We start from the raw sequence: 24,816 nt of genomic DNA on the forward strand, positions 1-24,816 counted from the left end.
GCTTCCCAAATACTTCTCTCCAGCCCTAAGCTCTTCACAGAGCTTCAACTCCCTACTTAACACCTCACACTTTAAAGGTAGCCTGTCCGAACTATAACTCTTTTCTCTACACCCCCTCACTTGCCCATGCACATGCACATGCCCTCTTATTCCTCTAGGTTTCCCTATTTCTCTAAGGTATACAAAAACCTAGGCATCAGTGCTCCAATTTTCTTTTTCTTTCACCTGTCCCCCTATATCTAATCTATCAGCAGATCCCAGCAGCTCTACCTCTAAAATACATGCCAATTTTAATCATTTTTCTCTACTAGCACCACTCTAGCCCAAGTCACCTTTATCTTTTACCTTCATTAACTTCATATTGCAGTTAGGAGAAAATCTAAACTTATTAATATGACTTAAAAGTCATGAACAGTCTGGCTCCTGCCTTATTCTGGATCTCAGCTTTTACCAAAGCAAAACCCTCAACAATACATGTCAGCCAAATAAGCCAAGTTCATCCTGGCCTAAAGGCCTCTATACTTGCTGCTGCTTCTCCCTAAAGGCTCTCTCCCTCTGGCTCTTTACTAGATTGGCTCCTCATCCAGGTATCATGGCAAGAAACCTCAGCAGTTTCGCCTTCCTATCCCCCTCTCCAAAACACTCATAACCTGACTAGACTCTCATATCAATCTATTTCCTCATAGAATTTATCACTATAAAGTTACCTTATTTTATTTTATTACCTTATTTTATTGTTGACTATTGATCTGCCCTTGCAGACTAAGCTCCATGAGAAAAGCAACCTCATTTGCCTTAATGATTAATCTCCAGTACCTACAATTGTCAGGCACATACTACATACTTGGTAAATATTAAGTAAATAAACATATTTAAGGTTCAATAAGGAGCACAAAGTTCTAAGATACAGTTCCCACCATTTGAAAATAGGAATGAGGGAGCAGTAGAGTTTAGCCCAGACATCTAATAACAGGCCATAAAGATATTCATAATTAGGGAACAGGAGTAAGATATGAACAAACACCAAAACATTAAATGTTTTCATGACATACCTTAATATTAACTAATTTTTTTATTTTTACATGTTGTATAAAAGAAAGAATATTTATTCATATTAGTGTCAATTTCTTTTTTTTTTCCATTGGATCAGTATAGTTCATGTCTATCCCCATCCAATGTTATTGGCCAACTATCAAAGACTGTTAAAGACAGCACTTCCAGCTGTACTCTAAAAGGTTCTTTTCTGTTATCTAAAAAGTTAATTACTTTAGAAAAAAGCTAGAAACAAATTATCTAGCTAAAATTATTAATAATGCCATATGTTGAAAGAAAGGTCAACAGAAACAACTCAGGCATTATAATATACCCCTGCCATAAGAAGGCAGAGAAACCTAGAAGGGTAACTAAAACAAAAATAAAGAAACTAGCAATGACTGCCTGCTCACAGAAAAGCCTGGGCACCTTCTGTTTTTAAGAAAAATGTTAGCAATCATTAATATGTGGAGTTTCCAAATAATTATACCTTAGAAGCCAAGTCCATAATTAGAGAGAGGCTTCAAAATATTTGAGGTGGAAGTAGAGAAAGTTAGAGAATGCATATATTCATTTAGGAATTTCAGATGCACACTGTAAATATTATTATACATTAGCATTCATCATGGAAAACAATGTCAACTTGTACATTCATCCTTACAAACAAGATTGGAATAGACCAAAACCACGTTGGCATCCTTTTTACTCTGACTACATTTACAATCATGGCATGAAGTTTGAAGAATTAATTCTTAAACACTTAAACTTATCTTTCACTAGGCACCTGAATTCAGTAATAACTTTAGGAAAAACTACTGTCTAGAGTTTATCAAGAAAATGTTTTCAAAAATTTTTTCAGTTCTACTTTTGAGAGTCAGCAAATAGTCCAGTTTCAAATAAAAACTCATGAATTTCACTAATCCTCACCGAGCCGCCCAAAATGAGAAGGGAAAATACAGACACACAGAATGTTTCAAGGTATCAAAAAAACTACCAAGAAAAAAACTGATACATTATCTAAGCTAAAAGCAAACAGAACTAGAGACAACTTAATAATGAAAAGTAGGAAAGGCCAGGCACAGTGGCTCATGCCTGTAATCCCAGCACTTTGGGAGGCCAAGGCGGGTGGATCACCTGAGATCAGGAGTTCAAGACCAGCCTGGCCAACATGGTGAAACCCCATCTCTACTAAAAATACAAAAAATTGGCTGGGCATGGTGGTGTGCATCTGTAATCCCAGATACTCAGGAAGCTCAGGCAGAAGAATCATTTGAACCCAGGAGGCAGAGGTTGCAGTGAAACTCCGTCTCAAAAAAAGAAAAGTAGAAAAAAACGAGAACCAACAATTGATGAATAACTAATATCCTAATAATGAAACAAAGCTTTAAAAAAGTAGAGGGAAAAGTTTTAACAGATTTTTTCCCCTTCTAAATATTAGTGTAACATTTAGATTTAACAAATATAGTGTGTTAACTACAGCCATATTTTTTTTCTTTTAAGGGCACATGTATTAAAACAAGCACCCTCAATTTTTATAGTTAATATTTTTGCTTCTTTAGTGGACTCTTAAAATCTTGTTCAAACAAGTATAATGCAATCTCATAGATTTAAATATCGAAAACAAAGAAACAAAACAAACCTATTTCCCAGGAAGCAAGCACTAATTTAAGCATTGGCCCAAAACAATACTTAATCTAATAGAAAGTTCATAATTTCATGAAAACACTTTAGAAATTTTTTTTTATTATACTTTAAGTTCTAGGGTACATGTGCACAACGTGCAGGTTTGTTACATATGTATAAAGATGAAATGTTTTCCCACAAAATCTAAATAAATCAAACATCCTCAATTCTAAACTAAAAAAATCTCCGATTCAAACAATAATTATACCAGGGATAATTATATGACCTCTATACATCAGAATACACACATATACATATATATCATTATCTATTTAAACTTAACAGCTTTCAGAAAGAAAAATACCCTAGAAATTTATAATTATGTACTGTACATTTGGAAGTATACTACACTGTTTTAAAATAAAAAGAATATCCAGAAATTCTGAAAATGTCAAAATCTCTTATCCAAGAAACAAAGCGATACACAGAGCCAAAAGAAATTAAACATTTTTATAGAATTTAATTCTAAAATGACACTTATTTCTCAGAGAAAATGACCTCATAATGTTACAATCGACCATTTAATTATCTATGTCTAACATTATTAAAAGTGTATTTATTCTTGCCCAATAATAAAAAGCAGAGAAAACCCAATGATACCAGTAAAATTCGTCATTTTCTCTAGAAATAATGTTTCAACCCAAAATATAAAATGTGAATTAAGTTTATATTTTGAAAAAATGTAGAATCACTGGTAGGTATCCTATTTACTAAGCTACCTGAAAATATCTCTTACTTGTTTAGAAGCCATCTTCCCAAGAAACCTCATGAACAAAGCTCTCTGGAACCAAACTGCGGAGCTTCAAATCCCAGCTTCAGCACTTACAGGCTATGTTACTTCACCTCTTTGAACCTTGATTTTTCACCCACAAAAACACAGATAATACTACTTATCTCACAGGATTGTTTAAGAGACCAAAGGAAGTTACTAAATGTAAATCACTTAAAATAGAGTCTGACACACAGCAAATATTTAATAGATGTTAGTTACTATATTTATAACATTACAATGTTTGGCACACACTAAGTGCTCAATTAAAACTTGCTAACTAAATGGTGTACAGAAAAAAAAAATGTGGTTTTCACAGCAATCAGAGTATATCTAATTTTCATAGTAATCAGAATAAATTTAAACCTAATTACAAAAATATTTTCAAATTATTTACCCCATTTGGACCAGGGATCGTGGCTCATGCCTGCAATCCCAGCACTTTGGGAGGCTGGGCAGGTGGATCACTTGAGGCCAGGAGTTTAAGACCAGCCTGGCCAACATGGCAAAACCCCATCTCTACTAAAAATACAAAAAGAACTAGCCGGGCATGGTGGCTGCATGTCTGTATTCCTAGCTACTTGGGAGGCTGAGGGACGAGAATCGCTTGAACCCAGGAGGCGGAGGTTACAGTGAACCGAGATCATGCCACTGTACTCCAGCCTGGGCAACAGAGTGAGCCTCTATCTCAACAAAATAAAAAATATATATATAAAATAAAATAAAATATAAAATAAAATAAAATTATTTACCTAATTGAGCCCAATTCAGGAAGTTATTTTGTAATCATGCATTATTAAGATAAATGAAAAACTATTTCATTCAAATATTTAAGTACTAAAGCTAAATACTGGGGCTATAACAACAGAGACAGTTCCTGAGTCACAGAAGCTTAAGCTAGTAAGAAACTTAAAAGTAATTTGCATAATTTAAAGGAAACTCAGAAACCTTTAGTCCACACCCTTCATTTTTAAAATGAGGAACCTCAAGTCCAGAAAAGTCAAGTGGTTTGGCTAAAGGTCCACAGCTAGACAGTTAAGGGTCAAGACTAGAACTCAGATCTTATAATTCCCAGCCTAATTCACTACACCATACTGACTCAAAGTACTCAATATGAAACGGAGATTAGGATCCTGATCTGCCACTAACAAAAGCCGTTCTCAATTATTTACTTATTGCATTAATGCAAATCAAATAAGCTTCAAGGGAGTTACGAGCAGCAAAAAATATATAACCTATTATGATTACTTAAAGCATTTGCAGGGCGGCTGAATTAATAGTTCTTATGTCAGTTGTAAGTCTGCTTCTAGTCTCTCAGGTTAGATGTCACATTCTCAGCTTCTATGTCGTATTTCCATTCTCATTCATTCCCAGATACAAAAATGAAACACAATATATATCGGACTGCCAAGTGTGCCAGAAATTTGAAAGGAAAAAAAATCTGCAAAGTAAGATTATATTTACCTTAAATGTACCATTTTGATTTTTCATGTAAGAAACCAAAAATATATCCACTGGTAGAAGTGCTGATGTGATAAGTGCAATTGCTAGAGAAAAAATTGCTGTTATGGTGGAGACAACTTCACTTTCCCGCCGACTTTGGTATTTACGAACATATATCCAGCAGAATGCCAAAATAGCCTGAAATAGAACAAAAAGAGATGTTTGTTACTACCCAGTGTATTTTCTCTGATTTTTGTATGTGTTTGAAAGTTTCTAGCAGGAAACCTTATGTGAAGTAAAGGTTATTTTAGTTGTGTAAGGAAAGCCCACTATCCCTTAAAAACTTGTCCAAGATGTATAATTTTCAAAGCCTACTTCATGAATGCAGTACATCATGTAGGCATACACACACAATACTATTAATAACAGTGCTCAGCTACATATTTCCTCATTAAACACAGTGCAAACGTTAATGGTTTCACACATCACAGTTATAACTAGCTTTGAATATTTTTTCCCTGTAGATTTTTCCAACCTAAAGGAGATATGAGTAGAAGCTGTTCTATTCTAGGCTTATTACTGAAGCATTACAAAATATAACTTGGATGAAAATTAACTTCTGTCCTGTTCTGACAGTTCAAAGAATAGCATTGAGCTAAAGATTAACTGCCAGTAATCACCATGCAATTATCACATTATACTATAATTTAAATTTTAAAGAGCATTAAACAAAGAAAAGTCAACGCTGAAAATGGATACATGTGCACAGCAAGGAGCTTTCCAGTGAAAAAAGTTCACTCAGAGGTAGAGGTTGACATCTCTAGTCAGCCAGGTACTCTTAATAGTTACCAATGCCATTCTAGTGACTAACACAGAGCATAGGACTTTAATGATTCTCTAACGTTAGGAGGCATCGGAATCACTTGGAGGAACTGTTAAAGCACAGATTGCTAGGCCCCATCCTCTGAGTTTCAGATTCAAGAAGTCTGGAGTGGAGCCAGAAAATCTGCATTTGTAACAGCTTCCCCAGGTGAGGCTGCTGCTGGTCCAGGGCTGTATTTTGAGAACTTCTACTCTACTCATAGGGAGTTGCAGACAGAGACTATGTTATTTCAGCCTTCACTGTGAGTCAGAATCACCTGGGTAACTTTTAAGTACCCTTATACCTTCCCTACATTCCCCAATCAATTCTATCAATGGAGAATAAGGCTCCTCCAGGCATCAGTACTTTAAATGCCTGAGGATTTCAATCTGAGCCAAACTTGAGAACCATTGTTCTAAATAAGAGCTCTGGTAGTTGTAAAAGCCTTGTTTTGACCTTTCACTTTTTCAACAGCGGTTACTTTCTTTCTGAGCATCCTACAATTCCAGGGCCCAAATGAAACTAATAAAACCACCAAACCAGTTTTGCAGCTTCCAAATCCTTCTACCGCAAGCAAGATACAAGAACAATTCCATCATCTCAGAAAATTCCTTTGTCCCTTTGTAGTTAACTCCTCTCTCTGCCCCCAGCCCTTGAGACAAGAATAATGCATGATGTTCACAAGGGCTAAAAAATTCCAGAGAGCAGTTTTCCATGACTACAGGCTAAAGGCTAATAAGACCCTGAAAAACCAGGGCGTGGACCAAGCCGGTTAAGACCCACTGGAGCCAACATGGCAATGGATTTGACCTAGGTTTCACCTAGGACCTCATTATATGCTCATTAACATGCTCAATCACACACCTACCAGCACCATGGCAGTTCCAAGACCACTCATATTTGATGTAAAAATGGGTGGCACCACAATTTCAAGAAGTCTCTACTTTTTTCCAGGAATTTTCATAAATATGTCCCTTGGATAAAGAAACCCATAAAGGTAGAAACTCCAAACCTCACCGTGTGTCTCTCTCTTAAGAATGCCCACACGAGTGTGTACTTTTCCCTTTAATAAATCTCCACACTTACACTATTTTCTGACTTGCCCTTTAATGTCTTCTCATGACAGTGTCAAGCGCCTGAAAACCAGCTGGGGTTGAGATCCCACCAGTGTTTGGGGATCTCCCTCAGCCCACCAGGACCACCCTGACAACCACTATCTGTTTTCTGTCCCTGTAGTTTCTGCCTTTTCTAGAATATCATAATGTCTTCATATAGTATGTTGTCTTTTCAGTCTGGCTAGTGTCATTTGGCACAGTGCATTTAAAACCCATCCAAATTGCTGCATGTCATTGCTTCATACTGCTGGCCTTTCAACTGGTGACAGAATAGCAGGAAAGAATTGAGTGAGAAGGGAGTTAAGACTTTGGAACAAACAAACAAAAAGGATCTAGGCTCAAATTCTTGATTTTGGAAATTTTATTTTTCATAAAATGTGATTTTGTATTAATATTTGAATGAGCTTGTTTTTAAAGGAATTCATAATATTTTTAACATTCCCCAAATTCATTCTGAAGTCTTTGAAAGCTGAGCCTCATCTTTACATCCTCAGCAGTACTTGACACAAAGTGTTCCAATAAATTTTTTATTGGATTTCAAGAATGAAAGAAAACCTGCATTTTGTAGGTATTACTGCAAACAAAGGATTTTGCCAATATCAGGCAGACAAACTAGGAAACGGCAACCAGGCAGAAGAGTTAAGCCAGAGATTCCCAAACTTTTTGGTCTCAGAATCCCTTTATAATGGTTTTAAAACTGAAAACCTTAAAGAGCTTTTTGTTCATGTTATCAATCATTACTACAATATAAAATAGAACCAAGTATCCTCGTCTATAGGAATACTTCTTTCATAACAAGTTATAAGGATTAAATGAGATATAAAGGGTTTACCATAGTGGCTGGCCATAGTAACTGCTTAACAAACAGTAGTAGTTGTTATTAGATAATTTGATAAAAGAAACAAATATATAACTCTGTTAACAATTATAAAGAAAAGTTTCAAATAGTCCCCCCAGCTTCTCCCAAAAGATTCAAAATAAATTGGTCTGAACACTGAGATTTTTAAAACTCCCCAGGTGGTTCTGATGAAAGGTCAAGTTTGCAAACCACTGGGGCAGAAGAAGGAATGAGAAGAGATGAATCTTTATTAAACTAATGAGAATAGATGATATACTGTATGGGATCTTGTTAAACTGCAGATCTGATTCAGCAGGACTGGGGTCACATATTTGGTATTTCTAACAAGTTCCCAGATGATGCCCACACTTTAAGGAACAAGAATAATTTTGCTTTACAAAAATGGAGAGTCTCCTATTGTAATGGCAAATACAATTTAAAGGTGGTGTGAGCCAAATTATAGAGGACATTGAAGCTAGATAGAACAGTTTAGATTTGATGTAGTAAAGACAGACATAGTTAGATTACAGGCATGAGATACCAAATCTAACAATTCCTTATGTGTGAAGAAACTGAAGTCCATTCTTTTTGCCCACGATCACAAAAGTAGGCAACATTCATGTCCTGATTCTTTTTTTTTTTTTTTTTTTTTTTTGAGACGAAGTTTCCCTCTGTTGCCCAGGCACTATCAGAGCTTGCTGCAACTGCCTCCACAAACCACCTCCTGGGCTCAAGCATCCTCCCACCTCAGCCTTCTGAGTAGCTGGAACCTCAGGCATTTGCCACCTCGCCCGGCTAATTTTTTATATTTTTAGTAGGAATGGGGCTTTGCCATGCTGCCCAGGCTGGTCTCAACTCCTGAGCTCAACTGATCCACCTGCCTCAGCCTCCCAAAGTGCTGGGATTACAGGTGTGAGCCACCACACCTGGCCCATGTCCTGAATATTTAGTAGATGATTGGCAGAAGTTCTCCAAGTGTGAAATCCCTAGGCCCTGGTAGTCCCCAGAATCCTTTCTGGAGATTCAGAAGTTGAAAACTATTCTCATAATAAATACTAAGATGCCATTTGCCTTTTTCACTGTGCTGACATTTGCACTCATGGTTCATAGCCACAGTGGGTAAAACTACTGGTACATTAGCGTGAATCAAGACAGTGGCACCAAACTGCACCAGTAATCATTGTATTCTTCACCACAAGTTCAAAAAGGGACAATTTAAATTAAGACTGTGCTTCACAAAGCAGTATAAATTCATTTTATTGAAATTCAACCCTTGACTCTTTTTAATACTTTGTGGGGTAAAATATGAAGCATGCATACATAAAGTCCTTCTGCTGCATACGAAGATGTGATGGCTATCTCCAGGAAAAGTTTAGAGTTAAAAGCTAAACCAACTACTCTTCAAGGAACACCATTTTTACTTGAAAGAACAATTGTCAAACTGGTTATTCAGACTTCGCTTTTTGGCAGATTTTGTCAAATGAACAAACGGAATCTATCACTTAAAGAAAAACTGACAGTATTTGATACCAATGATAATTATGAGTCAAACTTTCAAATGAAAATTGGATTTTGAAAGACTTACATCCACAACTATGAGCTTGACAACTCTTCAATACTTAGAATTTTCAGAGACATTTCTGACAAGATCAGTTGTAATTTAATGAAATGTGATATTTTGATATTGTGTAATGAAATGTATCCATATTTAAAAGATGTGCATAACTCAGTAAACCAACATTTTCTAAGTGGCCATGGCATCATGTTATAAAACCATGCACGGGTAAAACAGCCTTTCAAAGTGCAAGATGGGCTAATGGATTTTAATGTAACAATGAATGAAAAGCTCATTGATAGGGTTTCAGATTCCACCTTGCAGCTGACATGAATCTTCCACTTGTTGAGCTTTGGTGTAGTGTCAAAAAACATCCATAATTATCTGAAAAATGCTCCTCTGTTTCTGACTACCTATCATTGCAGCTGTATTTTCTCCCTACACTTCGACTAAAATAACATACCCCAAAAGACTGAATGTAGAAGGCAACAAAAGAAACCAGCCTTTCTTCTAATAAACCAGGATTTAAAGAGATTTGCAGAAATTTAAACAAAAGTCCTTCTTCCTAATGCTTTTATCCACAACATTCAAGTGTCAAACTCCTAATTCCCTTCTGATTTTATTTGTCCTTGCTGTAATATTGCCAACTTAAATGGCCTCTCTTCTTCATCTATCCAAACTCTACCACAATTCTCATTTTCTTCCAATATTGCTGTCTATTCTCTTAAGTCCTGCTTTATTTATAGTCACACTTTGGCTTTCGGTCCATAAAATACATGTTTCAAGAATTTCAGTTTTCTCACTTATCTTCAGGCCCTCTTTAAAGCCGTATTTTGTTTGGTTTACATCCTCTTACAATTCACACCACTTCCGTACCGTAAATGTTTATTAATTTATAACTGCCAAGATAGTCTCACGTAACTTTCATACATTACATGCTTATTTATTTTCTTCTAAACAAACTAAATCTGATGGACTGGAAAAGCCAGGGGGCTCTCCAAATACAGGACTGGGTGGCTGCAGAGACCACAGTCAACCTTTAGGGTTTCATTTCCTCCAAGAGAGGACTAACATGTTCCAGGGTAAAGGCAGTGTTTTTATCTGTGACAGTGATGGCAGTAACAAGAGGATCCTTTTCTTAAATTTTCACACCATTCTTTTCTTTTCTTTTTTTAGTCTCTACTGCAAAAATCTACTAGAACATAATACATAGGTACCAGACACCAACTGGATCTGACAATTAAAGTAAAACCAAACAAGCCTGATTTCCAGAACTGGAGGTTTTCGTTTTGCAATGCAAAAAGGTCAAAATACGTGGGAACAGAAAGTAACTACAGCCTCGGACGATGAGAAAAGAGAAGATTTGAGAAGGTAGAGAAGTTATGAAAGGAAATAAATTGAACTCCCAAATAAACCAAAGGGTTTTAATATGAACAGGGAAGTAATAGCCAGGCCACTTTGAGCCATTTCTATCTACACTTTGCTCACTGAATATGCAGAAATAAGATCGTTGGAAAAGAAAGCACCTGAGGTCAGACAGGTAGTAGTATATACTCCGACACTGGTAATAAAGAGGGCTACAGCTCCGCCCTCCACAGGTATCTACACCAATCAAAAAAAAGATTAGAAGAGAATGTGACACCTGGAAGTCAGAACGAGCAACTCACGTCATCAAGGCAGAATCACACAATAGGCACAGAGGTTGGAGACTCACTAGCCCCAAGGGTAGGGAAAATGAGGGAAAAAACATACAGAGAAGGTGACAAGTAAACAACGCCAGCGCCTACTTAACTTGCAAAGATCCAGCGCTGCCGCCCCACACCGTGTGCCACTGTTTTACAGGGGACGAAAGGCCACCACATACTTCTCAACCCCGAGGGTCTCTTCCGCCCCCAAACCCCACCGGCCCCATTGCCCAAGTCAGCGATGACCGCAAGAGCTTCCAAAAACGACCCTGCAACCCTAGACGTCATCGGTGAAATGACAGCAAAAGAGACCGGAAATCGACATCCCCCTGTCCCCGCCGCCCGCCCAAGCCCCCAACACTAAGGAGCCCTCCACATTCCAAGCTAAAAGCGGGGCGGGGCGAAGAGGGTCTCCGGGGCCCGGAGAGGCCAACTGCAGGGCCTGCCCCTCCCTTCCTCCCCCAGTCCAAACATGGGGAAAACTCCAAGCGCCTCCCCTACCAGTAGTAAGAGGCCGAATATGCACCAGCCGATCACCAGCTCCGCCGAGGCCGCGCCAGAAGTCGCCATCTTCGCTTCCGGTCCAGACCAACCTGAGCGCCCGGGGTGGGGAAAGGGGAGGGGGAAAGGGGAGAGAGCGCGAGATATACTGCACCCGCGCACCCTAAAGGTTAAAGGGGCGGAGGGGGAGGAGCAAGTGGTTGCCAAGGAGACTGCTCAGGGGCGGGGCGCGTGCGGACGCAGTGACATCACCACGCTGCCCTCGCTGGCTTCCCTGCAAGCTGAGATGTGGGAGGGCTGCAGAGGAGGGTGTTGGCTCATAGCTGGGCAACCTATTGAGATATTTGACTCAGCCTAAGCTGATAGACTAGAACAGCAAGGGAACTCCACAAAGAATGGGCTAGGTGGACCTGGAGATCCAAGTCAATTTTAGAGGTTTATACTTCTTCACCAAAAGGAAGTTTGGCCCTCGTGTACAAGGTGGAATGTGTGTGATTAGCAGAACTCCTTACCAGGTTGCAAGAATGGCTGATGTCAGGACTCTGAGCCCAAGCTAAGCCATCATATCCCCAGTGACCTGCACGTATACATCCAGCTGGCCTGAAGCAACTGAAGATCCACAGAAGTGAAAATAGCTTAGCTGATGACATTCCACCATTGTGATTTGTTTCTGCCCCACCCTAACTGATCAATGTTCTTTATAATCTCCCCCACCCTTAAGAAGTTTCTTTGTAATTCTCCCCACCCTTGAGAATGTACTTTGTGAGATCTACCCCCTTCCCCCAAAACATTTTAACTCCACCTCCTATCCGAAAAACTGTAAGAACCAATGACAATCCCACCACCCTTTGCCGACTCTCTTTTCGGACTCAGCCCGCCTGCACCCAGGTGAAATAAACAGCCATGTTGCTCACACAAAGCCTGTTTGGTGGTCTCTTCACACGGACGCATGAGACAGCTGACTGAATAAAAGTTGACTAGCTGCCCAAATCACTCTCATTTACTGGCACTGGTGCCCAGCCGGGATAACTGGTTGGCTGGACATGAACTTATCACATGATGTTATAGCCTTTCTATTCAGATGTGTGCATGCCTGTGAATTTCCATGATAGCTTTGTATGTAAAGGTATATGCATCAGCAAACGAAACACACTGCCATAGGCCCACAATGAAGAAGAAGGAGGAAACTCTTGGGATGGCTTACCTGAGTCCACGGGGAGGAAACTCTTGGGATGGCTTACCTGAGTCCACAGGGGTGTGAGTGCATGTTTCACCACTGTGATGTAGTCAAGAAACAACTCTGAGAAAAAATACCATCATCTTTTTCCAATGTATTATGTGGTGATGAGTTATCCTCTACCTAGAATCTACTTCCGGCTGGAAGCCTGAGGGAAAAAGTAGGATGGTCCTTCCTGCCTGGACAGAATAAGAAGGGAATAGGGGAGAATACAGTTTTAACTTGAACTGGTACCATCATAAGCTGTCTTTAAGCCCTCTAGACCTGCAAATGTTTGAATTTCACTCTTTCTTCCTAATAATTCATATCCCTGGAGACCTCTGTCATAGCTTCCTTAAAGTGAAGACAGATATCGCTTCCAGGTTGTATCTCTATTCCAGGTTGTATTGAGCACCCTTGACATAAGTAACTACTTCTTAGAAAAAGATTCTGTTTACATTTCAAAAGGAATCATGCCAAAAGGGACCAGATGTTCACCTAATCAATAGAGACTGCACCCAACCAGATAAGGGCATAACCAGGCACACTCTTTTATTATTATTATTATTATACTTTAAGTTCTAGGGTACATGTGCACAACGTGCAGGTTTGTTACATATGTATACATGTGCCATGTTGAGGTGCTGCACCCATTAACTAGTCTGTTACATCAGGTATATCTCCTAATGCTATTCCTCCCCACTTTCCCCCACCCTACAACAGGCCCCAGTGTTTGATGTTCCCCTTCCTGTGTCCAAGTGTTCTCATTGTTCAATTCCCACCTATGAGTGAGAACATGTGGTGTCTGGTTTTCTGTCCTTGCAATAGTTTGCTGAGAATGATGTTTTCCAGCTTCATCCACGTCCCTACAAAGGACATGAACTCATCCTTTTTTATGGCTGCATAGTATTGCATGGTGTATATGTGCCACATTTTCTTAATCCAGTCTATCACTGATGGACATTTGGGTTGGTTCCAAGTATTTGCTATTGCAGGCACACTCTTTACTATCAGTCATCACCAGAGGACTCTGAGGCTATAAAAAGAGTAGAACTTCAACAGCTCAAGATAGCCATCTTAACAGACACTGTCTTACTGTCACTCATGATCAGCATCTAGCATGTGCCACCAAAGGTTCTGCTCAAATCAAAGACTCTTCCTTACAAAATGTTGATATGCATCCTGATCAGCCCAGGACACTCTCCTTGTCCATGTTGCTCTCCTTGGATTGGTTAATCCTGTTTTCCTAACCTTTCTCTTGATGTTAAATGTTATTTTCTTTTAGAATGTTTAGCCTATAATATTTATATGTGTACTACTATGTTTGGTTTGCAATATTGACTGACTTGTGGAGTGGCTAGAGCTTTGTGTCCTTGGTTCTGACTACCAAATGAATGGGTACTACTAAGGAAAATTACCTCCTTCGGACCTTCATACAGCTCATGGCTTTTATGACTGAAATAGCATCAACAAAAGTCTGACTGTGGAAAGACACAAACTTGCAGGGACTTGAGCCACTGACAGGTAGTCACTTATATCTCCTCCACAAGCCCCAGAGCATACTGAGGTATACTTAATTATGCCTTTTCCTGCTGAGGTCTTGTAATCTTCTTCTAGAAGCTCATTTAAGTTGGAGGAGAGGCCTAAGACAACCCCAAGCCAGTTCTTCCCCTTTCCCCAAATAGTCTAAATCCCGTCTGTAGGAATGATGATACATACCTTGCACCAACAACTTTGGGAGCACAGGCCAATCCCAATGTAGCTCCATTCTCCTAGTTCTACAATCAAAGGAATCAGCCCTTTTTGATTATACCCAAGAAAGTCAGCCCCTGATGCTACAGTCCACTGTAGTTCTCTCTACTGGGTCAGACACTAGCCCTCTGTGTCCTCAATTTCAGGGGCCATATTTCAAATTCTCCAAGTAGCTCCCTTGAGTCCTCTCTTACTAGGCTAAGGGTTAGAAGGTAACACCCCACTCCAACCCACCCACCCCTCCACCTCACCCACAAATACACCGCTCTTTGGAGTTAAGGATGGAATTCCACAGATCAGCAACTGTTCTCATTAAATAAATCTGTTTATGAATCTTCTCCTCTTGCTAATACATTAGTAGAAATTTTATTTGGCTGAGGGGTCTAAGAGTTATAGAATAAATTCTTGAATCTCTTATTAATTATGCATATAAGGGAGAATTCATAGTTAGAATGTAGACAAGTAAAAATAAAAATCTGACCCTCCTCCATGGAAGCCCTGGGGCCTCCATTTTTTCTGGGGACCAGGATCCAGGTCTCCTGCTCACCTGGAGGCAAGAAAGGGAGCCCAGAGTCAGGACCCAGTGAGAGGGTTCTGGAGCTGAAAGGGAAAAGACTCCCCTAAGGATCTTGAGGACAGTCAAAATTTGCTGAAATGTCCCATTTCTGGAGAACCCTACCATCTCCATGACTGCAAGCCCATGTTAGCCTGCTGGAGAATGAGATACCATGGGGAGGAGAGCCAAACTGCTCCAGTTGACAGCCAACTCACACTCAGAAGCAGAGCCGCCTAGTCAACAGCAGCTGATCACATATGCCTGAAGGAGCCCACCTGAGCCCACAAGAATGGCCCAGTTGAGCCCTGCCCAAATGGCTGAGCAACTCCATCATGAGCTAGGAAGTCTTGCATGGTTTGTTATGCAATAGCTAACTAATACATGTACCCAGTATGAATGGGATGCCGGGATTCAATGACAGGTTGATTACTAGTTACCTGCAAACAGAAAGCACCCTACAGGTACAGATTTCATTTTCCCCTTATTTAAAGTTGGATCTCTTGTTAGATGGTGATGAGTTATACCGAAATGCATGTAGATGTGTGCATGTGATTGGTGCTTAAATTACGCAGTCCCCCATGCCACAGGAGGAAACAGCCATGGCCTGACCATTAGGGCCAAGGCCAAATAGCAAATAGCAAAATAAGAAGTTCACCTTTAATCTATTTCCTCCATACCTAAATTTTGGAGATCAAGGATGTAGACAGATCTGAAGACATTGAGTTTCCTTTTTGGGGGGCCTTATCATCCTTTGTTTACTGTCTGATCTCTAGAAGGAAGATGGACGCCAGGTGGGCAGCAGTGGTAACTGTGGACACTTTCTTCTTGTAAACCCTGCTTTCTAGGGGCAAAAATCTCTCACCCTTGGGCCTGAGGAGAGTTGTTGTGAGGCAGAGGCTGTTCCCTCACTTCTGGCAGAAAAGAGTGTTTCAGGCCCTTCACCTTCCTTAGATCAAGAGAGTCAGAGCCCTCAGAGCTGCACTTCAGTGTGGCAGCCACTAGCGTGGGGCTGCTGAGCACATGGAATAGGCTGCTCTGAACTGACATGTGCTGAAAACTTAAAATATAGACAGAGTTGCCAAGATTTAGTACCAAAAGCTATATACTTCATTAACAATTATATATTGATTACATATTAAAATGATAATATTTGGGATATATTGGGTCAAATAAATTATTATGATAAAAAATCTTCCCCACTGCTTTAAACTATATGTGATATTGGAGCTTTTACTGAATCTGGACTAAATATTTTTAACATCTGATGTGCCCTCCATTGAATTAAGTCCATTAAATAAACTGGCTGAACCCTTTTGCTGCCTCTGACTGCCAAAGTTGTATTGGGCAGTTGCTTGACTTTCAGTTCGGAAAAGCCTCATATTTCTGTGTTGTTGACAAGAGTGACTAGTTACAGAGGAATAGTAATTTGAATCAGAAAGATGAGTAGAGTGAGAAGAAAAAGTCATTTTGGGTAGGTATAGGCATGCATATCAACATTCTCTTTATTCTTAAGTCCAGTCATTTAACATATAAATCAGATCAGCAAGGACTGAACACATTCTCTTGAATGATGTTTTTAAATCTAAGAAGCCTCTGAATCAGACCAGAGTTTTTTAAAAATAATATTTTTATTTGCTGTTTACAATTACAAAAGGAATACATGCTCATTTATAAATATTTCAATTTGAATAATTTAGAAACAAAAATCGCTCTTATAAATTTACACAATCCTTCCTACCCTAAAATACTTCCCTTTAAGAGCTTCTGGGGCTTTTTGTATGCACATTCTGATGTGTTCAGTGAGAATGTAGAAAACTAATACCCCTTTCCTGTTCGCCTGTAGTTACTGTAGAATGCACTTACTTAACCCCTCACCCAACAACTCATGGAAAGATACCAGGATTTCTGTGGACTCTGTTCCATTTTAAGTTCAAAGAAATGGTCAAAAAAGCTAGTCAACCCCAAGAGGTTTATTAAGAGAAGGTATCTGTCATGCCAGACCCCTATTGACTTCAGTAGGAATGGCACTATGTTCAAGAGGCCTAAGAGGAGACCCAGAGCCAGCAAAAAAGACATAGGGTTTATTGAGAAACTTACATACAAGGAGAACATATAGGAGAAACACTACCATTTGTAAAAAGTATGCAGTTTATACAGCATTTTCACGTAGCACTCTCCCCCTAACAACACGGGGCAACCTTCATTTAACCCAAAACAAAGGGCTTTAATCCCCTGTATGGCCTGTGTTCATGGGAATGGGCCGGGAGTTCAGATATTCTTCATACATAAGGAATGAATCCCTGGGTTGGCCACTTCTAGACTCCTTAGCTTGTAATTCTGAACATACATTCTTCTTAGACCATAAGGTCTTTCTCAGAGTATGCACAAGTTAAGTTATTGCTGTCAGGTGCGTCTGCCATAGAACATTCCAGAAAAACTTCTATCAAAACTAGACTCCCTTGGCTTTATTAAGAGAGCTAGTAGCCTTTGAAGAAAAGCAAAGTTTATGAAGGAGCAACTATTTCTGCCCTCATTTCTCCAACCCTCAGCTTTTGAATGGTTTCCGTCCCCTAGAGCCAGTTGAAGGAAGACACAGAATTTGAAGGGAGAGTGTGACCTGAATTTTGGGAGAGGCCCTGCCTCTTGTAATTGCTGCAGGTGACTAGCACACAGAAATTCCCAGTATCTTGGTGAAGAAAGGGTATGGACTAGCTCCTCCCCATATTCTCCCCACACGCACACACACACACGCCCATTGAACTCATCACTGAATGCTTTGGAGGATTGCCCCTGAGAATCACCCTATTCATGTGCTTATTCCTGTGGAAGCTGCGGAGAGATGGAACATCCTCTGCTGGGGGAAGCACACATGGAAAGTTGGGGAGCAGCACCGAGGGGGGAACAAAACCAGGCAATGATTGCCTACAGAAAGGTCATTTTCAAGCCAAAACCAGGCAAAGATAAAACCAAAAAAATAAGACTACCGTGAACATAAATGCCAAAACTATTAAGAAAAATGTTCATGAAGTAGGGACAATCCTCCCTTGATCTTTACCCTCCATGGCATTCAATGAGTGCCCCTCCTGGAACTGGGGGATTGGGGGTGAGTTTGAAGGCCAGGAGGTATAACAGTGGTGTCTCATTCCCTTTATGAGGTGGTTTTAGAAAACCAAAGACAGAGCAGGGCACGGTGGCTCACGCCTGTAATCCTAGCACTTTGGGAGGCCGAGGAAGGTGGATCACGAGGTCAGGAGATGGAGACCATCCTGGCTAACATGGTGAAACCCTGTCTCTACCAAAAATACAAAAACTTAGCCGGGCGTGGTGGTGGGTGCCTGTAGTCCCAGCTACTCAGGAGGCTGAGGCAAGAGAATGGCATGAACCTGGGAGGCGGAGGTTGCAGTGAGCCGAGATAGCGCCACTGCACTCCAGCCTGGGTGACAGAGCCAGACTCCATCTCAAAAAACAAGCAAATGAAAACCAAAGATGGGATTGTGATCAAGTGGCATAAACTGGGAGACAAAATTTATAAAAATAATCTTACATAGGAATTGGTAGAAAGAACAAAAAGAATACTGAAAGTATTAACAGGAAAGAAGAACAGCATGGCAGAATAAATTTATTTTAACAAGACAAAAAAGATAAAAAGAATCAGGAAAGAGACTGTTTTCTTATCAAAATCCCAAAACCAAGAAGTAGTACATAGAGACTTAACTAGGGCTTCAACTGTAGAATAGAGAATAGAAGGGTGGGTGACTCAAGCCTACTTCAGGGTCTGCAATCCAAAAGAGCCCTACAGAAATGACTTCACAACTTAGCTCCTGAAAGTGGAGTCAAGCTAACTGCATAATGGGGACTAGACTAGGGATATAGTTTGTAATCTGAAATTATTTAATATATTTAGACCACAGTTTAACTATGCATCCAAATTCATTATGTGTGTTGTACCATTGGATGTTAACATGTTGATGTTTTAAAAACATAGCTGATGATTATATACCAAATTTTTAAAATTTGTTACCTGAAAACATTGAACTATTGAAGTCCAAATAAAACTCTTGGAAAACCTTAAAATTTCTCTTTCCAACTGTCATTTTTTTCTGTGCTTCCATTTCTAACCAATAAGCCTCCTGATTGACAAGTTCCTTCCTTAGTGATTTTAATTCCTTTAGGCGGGCTATAGTTAAACATTACTGGCCTCAGATCCTAGTGACTTTGTGCAAGTCTGTCATGATCCATAATGTGTTGATTTAGAATTTAGCATTCTGTTGTGTTCTATATAGTGCCTATACTTGATCTGTCAAAAGGATTTAGCAATGATCCAAGGTGAACATTAATGCGGTGCTGAGGATGTCTGAGCACACCTGCCTTCTCTTCCCAATACTACGTGATCTCCTTTTCCCTCCTAATCCTTCCATGTCATCTAACTAAATAAACCATCACAACCCTAAGACATTTCTTCTTTTGTGATAAGGCTTTTTGTGTTTATAAGGTCATGGGAATGTATGGTTGAGAGACACATTTGGTTCGGCTAGAATATTTGCTCATTTATATATAATCCTGTAGAAAGCCAAAAGTTTCGCACAAGTGCCAATCTATGAAAAATTAAATAGTCATGGTCTACGTTTTGTTATTCAAAATAAAAATAGCTTTTTTGAGGCCCAACATATAAAGTATATTCAAAAACCTACTTCTGGTTCATGCCTGTAATCCCAGCACTTTGGGAGGCCAAGGCAGGTGGATCACCTGAGGTCAGGAGTTCGAGACCAGCCTAGCCAACATGGTGAAACCCCATCTCTACTAAAAATAGAAAAATTAGCTTGGCATGGTGGCTCATGCCTGTAGTCCCAGCTACTTGGGAGGCTCAGGCATAAGAATCGCTTGAATTCAGGAGACAGAGGTTGTAGTGACCCAGTGACCCAAGATGACACCACTGCACTCCAGCCTGGGCAGCAGAGTGAGACTAGTTCTCAAAATAAATAAATAAATAAAAATAAAAATAAAAAATAAAAAAAAAACCCTAGTTCATCGATTTCATTGAATAGAAAAAAAAAATTCCAGGGAGAAGAAGAATGCCACTGAAATGTTAATATCTGGGTGTTTTATTTGTGAACACAGAGACAACTTTCTAATTTACTATCCTAAAATTAGATTGCACACAGTATCATAATGTGAATTGTAAACTTTACATTTCCATATTTCTATAATTATAAGCTCTCAATGGCTACTGTTTATAAACTTTTCTTCTCCTGATAAAACAAACATTTCCATGTACACTAATAAATGTTCACTTTTTCTTTTCTTTTTTTTTTTATTTTTGAGTCGGAGTCTCACTCTGTCGCCAGGCTGGAGTGCAGTGGTGCCATCTCGGCTCACTGCAAGCTCCGCCTCCCGGGGTTCACGCCATTCTTCTGCCTCAGCCTCCCGAGTAGCTGGGACTACAGGCACCGCCACCACGCCCGGCTAATTTTTTTTTTTTTTTCATTTTTTTAGTAGAGACGGGTTTCACCGTGTTAGCCAGGGTGGTCTCAATCTCCTGACCACGTGATCCGCCCGCCTTGGCCTCCCAAAGTGCTGGGATTACAGGCATGAGCCACCGTGCCCGGCCTAAATGTTCACTTTTTCTTAAGATTTTTCTTCTGCATATGAAAAAAATAATTTATTCATAATTGAGACACATGGAATACCTCTAAGTATTTTTATTGTGTCAATTCCTGAACCTGGTGTGTATTTCAAGGTATAAAAATAAATTTGCATATACTACTCAACCATAAGTTGATGTCAAAGTCAGTTAACAATATAAGTAGAAGTTATAATAACTGCTTTTTATTTATGACACTTAAAAATGATCTATAGCACACTCAATAGTTTTAACAAAAAATGCTCCTTTTTTTGTAGCATGTGTTGCTCTTTTTTCAAACAATAGAATCCCTCTCCTGACTCAAGCATATATTCTTTTTCATAGCATGATTCTGTTTGTTTTATTTCTAGGCAGAGTTTTTCGGCTTATATTTGAATTCAAAGTGTAACCTTTAGTATTCAATTCCCATATGTTAATGACTTATAGTCATAACATTTTATAAAACCAATTGGTCTTATTAGAATTTATGAGACTACAGTAAGTCATTTCTAGATAACCATTTGTGTAACACTATGTGAAATAATTTAAAATTGATCTTTAAAATTTCAAACAATTCATAGACTAGAATCATTTATCTTTACATTATCATTTGCTGCCAAATATATTCTGTAATTTATTGTTTCATGTAATCTTTATTACATTGTTTTTAATGTAATAAAGATATAAAGTAGGGAATTTAAACTGGTATATCTGAATCCTGTTTTTAAAAATATTCTAAATTAAAATTATTGTATTAGTTCGTTTTCATGCTGCTGATAAAGACATACCTGAGACTGGGAAGAAAAGGAGGTTTAATTTGACTTACAGTTCCACATGGCTGGGGACATCTCACAATCATGGCAGATGGCAAAAGGTACTTCTTACATGGTGACAGCAAGAGAGAATGAAGAAGAAGCAAAAACAGAAACCCCTGCTAAACCCATCAGATCTTGTGAGACTTTTTCACTATCACGAGAATAGCACAGGAAAGACCAGGCCCCGTGATTCACTGACCTCCCACTGGGTCCCTCCCACAACATGTGGGAATTCTGGGAGATATAATTTAAGTTGAGATTTGGGTGGGGACACAGCCAAACCATATTATTCTGCCCCTGGTCCCTCTCAAATCTCATGTCCTCACATTTCAAAACCAATCTTGCCTTCCTAACAGTCCCCAAAAGTCTTAAATGATTTCAGCATTAACTCAGAAGTTCACAGTCCAACATCTCATCTGAGGCAAGGCAAGCTCCTTCTGCCTATGAGCCTACAAAATGAAAAGCAAGTTAGTAACTTCCTAGATAAAAGGGGATACAGGCATTGGGTATATACAGCCATTCCAAATAGGAGAAATCAGCCAAAATGAAGGGGCTACAGGCCCCATGCAAATCCAAAATCCAGCAGGGCAGTCAAATCTTAAAGCTCCAAAATAATCTCCTTTGACTCCATATCTCACATGCAGGTCACATTGATGCAAGAAGTTGGTTCCCATGGTCTTGGGCACCTCCGTCCCTGTGGCTTTGCAGGGTACAGCCTTTCTCCCAGCTGCTTTCATGAGTTAGCATTGAGTGTCTGCAGCTTTTCCAGGCACACAGTGCAAGCTGTGGGTGGATCCACCATTCTGGGGTCTGGAGGATGGTGGCCCCTTCTCACAGCTCCACTAGGCAGTGCCCCAGTAGGGCTCTGCGTGAGGGCTCTGAACCCACATTTCCCTTCTGCATTCCCCTAGCAGAGGTTCTCCATGAGAGCCCCAGCTCTGCAGCAAACTTTTGCCTGGACATCCAGGTATTTCCATACGTCTTCTGAAATCTAGGCAGAGGTTCCCAAATCTCAATTCTTGACTTCTGTGCACCTGCAGGCTCAACACCACATGGAAGCTACCAAGGCTTAGGGCTTCCACCCTCTGAAGCCACTGCCAGAGCTCTACCTTGGCCCCTTTTAGTCACAGCTGGAGCGGCTGGGACACAGGATACCAAGTCCCTAGGGTGCACACAGCACATGGACCCTGGCCCTGGCCCATGAAACCATTTTTACATCCTATGCCTCTGGGCCTGTGATGAGAGGGGCTGCTGCGAAGACCTCTGACATTCCCTGGAGACATTTTATACATTGTTTTTGGAATTAACAATTGGCTTCTTGTTATTTATGGAAATTTCTGCAGCTGGCTTAAATTTTTCCTCAGAAAATGGGATTTTCTTTTCTATTGCATGGTCAGGCTGCAAATTTTCCAAATTTTTATGCTCTGCTTCCCTTATAAAACTGAATGTCCTAAGCACCCAAGTCACCTCTTGAATGCTTTGCTGCTTAGAAATTTATTCCACCGGATACCCTAAATCATCTCTCTCAAATTCAGAGTTCCACAAATCTCTAGGGCAGGGGCAAAATGCCACCAGTCTCTTTGCTAAAACATAGCAAGAGTCACCTTTACTCCATTTCTCAACAAGTTCCTCATTTCCATCTGAGACTACCTCAGCCTGGACTTTGTTGTCCTTATTGCTATAAACATTTTGGCCAAAGCCATTCAACAAGTCTCTAGGATGTTCCAAACTTTCCCATATTTTCCTGTCTTTTTCTGAGCCCTCCAAACTGTTTCAGCCTCTGTTACCCAGTTCCAAAGTCGCTTCCATATTTTTAGGTAAATTTTCAGCAGCGCCCCACTCTACTGGTTCCAATTCACCCTATTAGTTCATTTTCATGCTGCTGACAAAGACATACCTGAGACTGGGAAGAAAAGGAGGTTTAATTGTCCTTACAGTTCCACATGGCTGGGGAGGTCTCACAATCATGGCAGAGAGTGAAAAGCACTTCTTACATAGTGGCAGCAAGACAGAATGAGGAAGAAGAAAAAGCGGAAACCCCTGATAAACCCATCAGATCTCGTGAGACTTATTCACTATCACAAGAATAGTATGGGAAAGACAGGCCCCCATGATTCAATTACCTCCAACTGGGTCCCTCCCACAATATGTGGGAATTGTGGGAGATACAATTCAAGTTGAGATTTGGGTAGGAACACAGCCAAACCGTATCAAATATGAAACATATTCATGAGTTAAGAAAAGCTTTTAGAAGGAAGTATCATCATGGTAGCGTTTTTTGTTTGTGTTTATTTTTTCATCTTAAAAACATTTTTACTTGACATGTATTACTTGTACTTATTTATGGGATACAGAGTGATATTTTGATACATGTATGCAATGTGTAATGATCAAATCAGGGTAGTTAGCATATTCATCACCTCAAAGATTTATCATTTCTTTGTGTTGTGAACATTCAAAATCTTTTCTTCTGGCTTTTTGAAAATATACACTACATTTTTGTTAACTATATTCACCCATTAGGTTTTAAAGGATGAAAAAGAGTTTATCAAACAGACTAGGAGAAGAGTAAGCAAACATCTCATTAAGGCAACAACAAGTGCAAAGGCACAGAAGCCTGAAATACCATGTTAAGTATTACTTGAGTGATCAGTAACTCAAGTGGCAGCAATTGGCCACTTAGAGACTAGATCACAAAGGGATGTATGTGCCCCACTAAGAAACTTAGGCTTCATCCTGTAGACAATAAGAGCCAGTGAAGTGTTTTAAGCAGAGAAGAGAAATAATCAGACTTGCATTTTATAACTGTCTCTTTAAGATAAACTGAATGCTGAATAGGAAGTGGGAAAATGAAGTAAGGGTTCATTTCAGCTACAATCAAGACAAGAGATGATGAAAGCTAAACCAAGGTTATCAATATGAAAGAAGATACATTTATGAGATGGCAAAAAGATTAATTTTCAAGACATGCTGTCCAGGTATGGAGAATGAAAGAAAGAGGAAGGAGGTAGAATACTGTCAGGGTTCCATCAAATAAACTAAACCAGTAGGAGAGAGAGAGAGAGAGCACATGCGTGTGAGAGAGAAAGCGAGCAAAGAATTGACTTGTGCAATTGTGGGGGCTCCTTAGGCAAGTTAGAAATTAATAGAGGAGGCCATCAGGAAGAGCAGACTGGAAACTCTCAGGCAGGAGCTGACACTGACAGTCATTGGTAAAATTTCTTCTTTCTGAGGGAAACTGCAATCTGCCATAAGTCCCTTCAGTTGATTGACTCTGACCCACGGGATCATTGAGAATAATTTTATTTACAGTTGGCCCTTGAACAACACAGATTTGAACTGTGCAATTCTACTTATGTGCAGATTTTCTCCTG

At 39.7% G+C, this 24,816-nt stretch overlaps 1 protein-coding gene across 2 annotated transcripts in view; it reads right to left on the minus strand.

The window, feature by feature from the left end:
* LMBRD1 (LMBR1 domain containing 1) overlaps positions 1 to 24,816 on the minus strand; it is a 153,971-nt gene that overhangs the window by 113,353 nt on the left and 15,802 nt on the right. Inside the window, exons 3-4 of one of the 2 annotated variants that reach the window (XM_031012196.3) lie at positions 11,484 to 12,899; positions 4,949 to 5,125 (exon numbers count right to left, since the gene is read on the minus strand). In XM_031012196.3, coding sequence (XP_030868056.1) covers positions 4,949 to 5,125; positions 11,484 to 11,552 — 246 coding nt within the window. In that variant the 5' untranslated portion in view covers positions 11,553 to 12,899. The remainder of the gene's footprint in view (positions 1 to 4,948; positions 5,126 to 11,483; positions 12,900 to 24,816) is intronic. The other variant, XM_063707694.1, reaches the window with a different exon arrangement.

The sequence above is a fragment of the Gorilla gorilla genome, chromosome 5 (assembly GCF_029281585.2).
Source record: "Gorilla gorilla gorilla isolate KB3781 chromosome 5, NHGRI_mGorGor1-v2.1_pri, whole genome shotgun sequence".
In the NCBI taxonomy this organism is placed as follows: domain Eukaryota; kingdom Metazoa; phylum Chordata; class Mammalia; order Primates; family Hominidae; genus Gorilla; species Gorilla gorilla.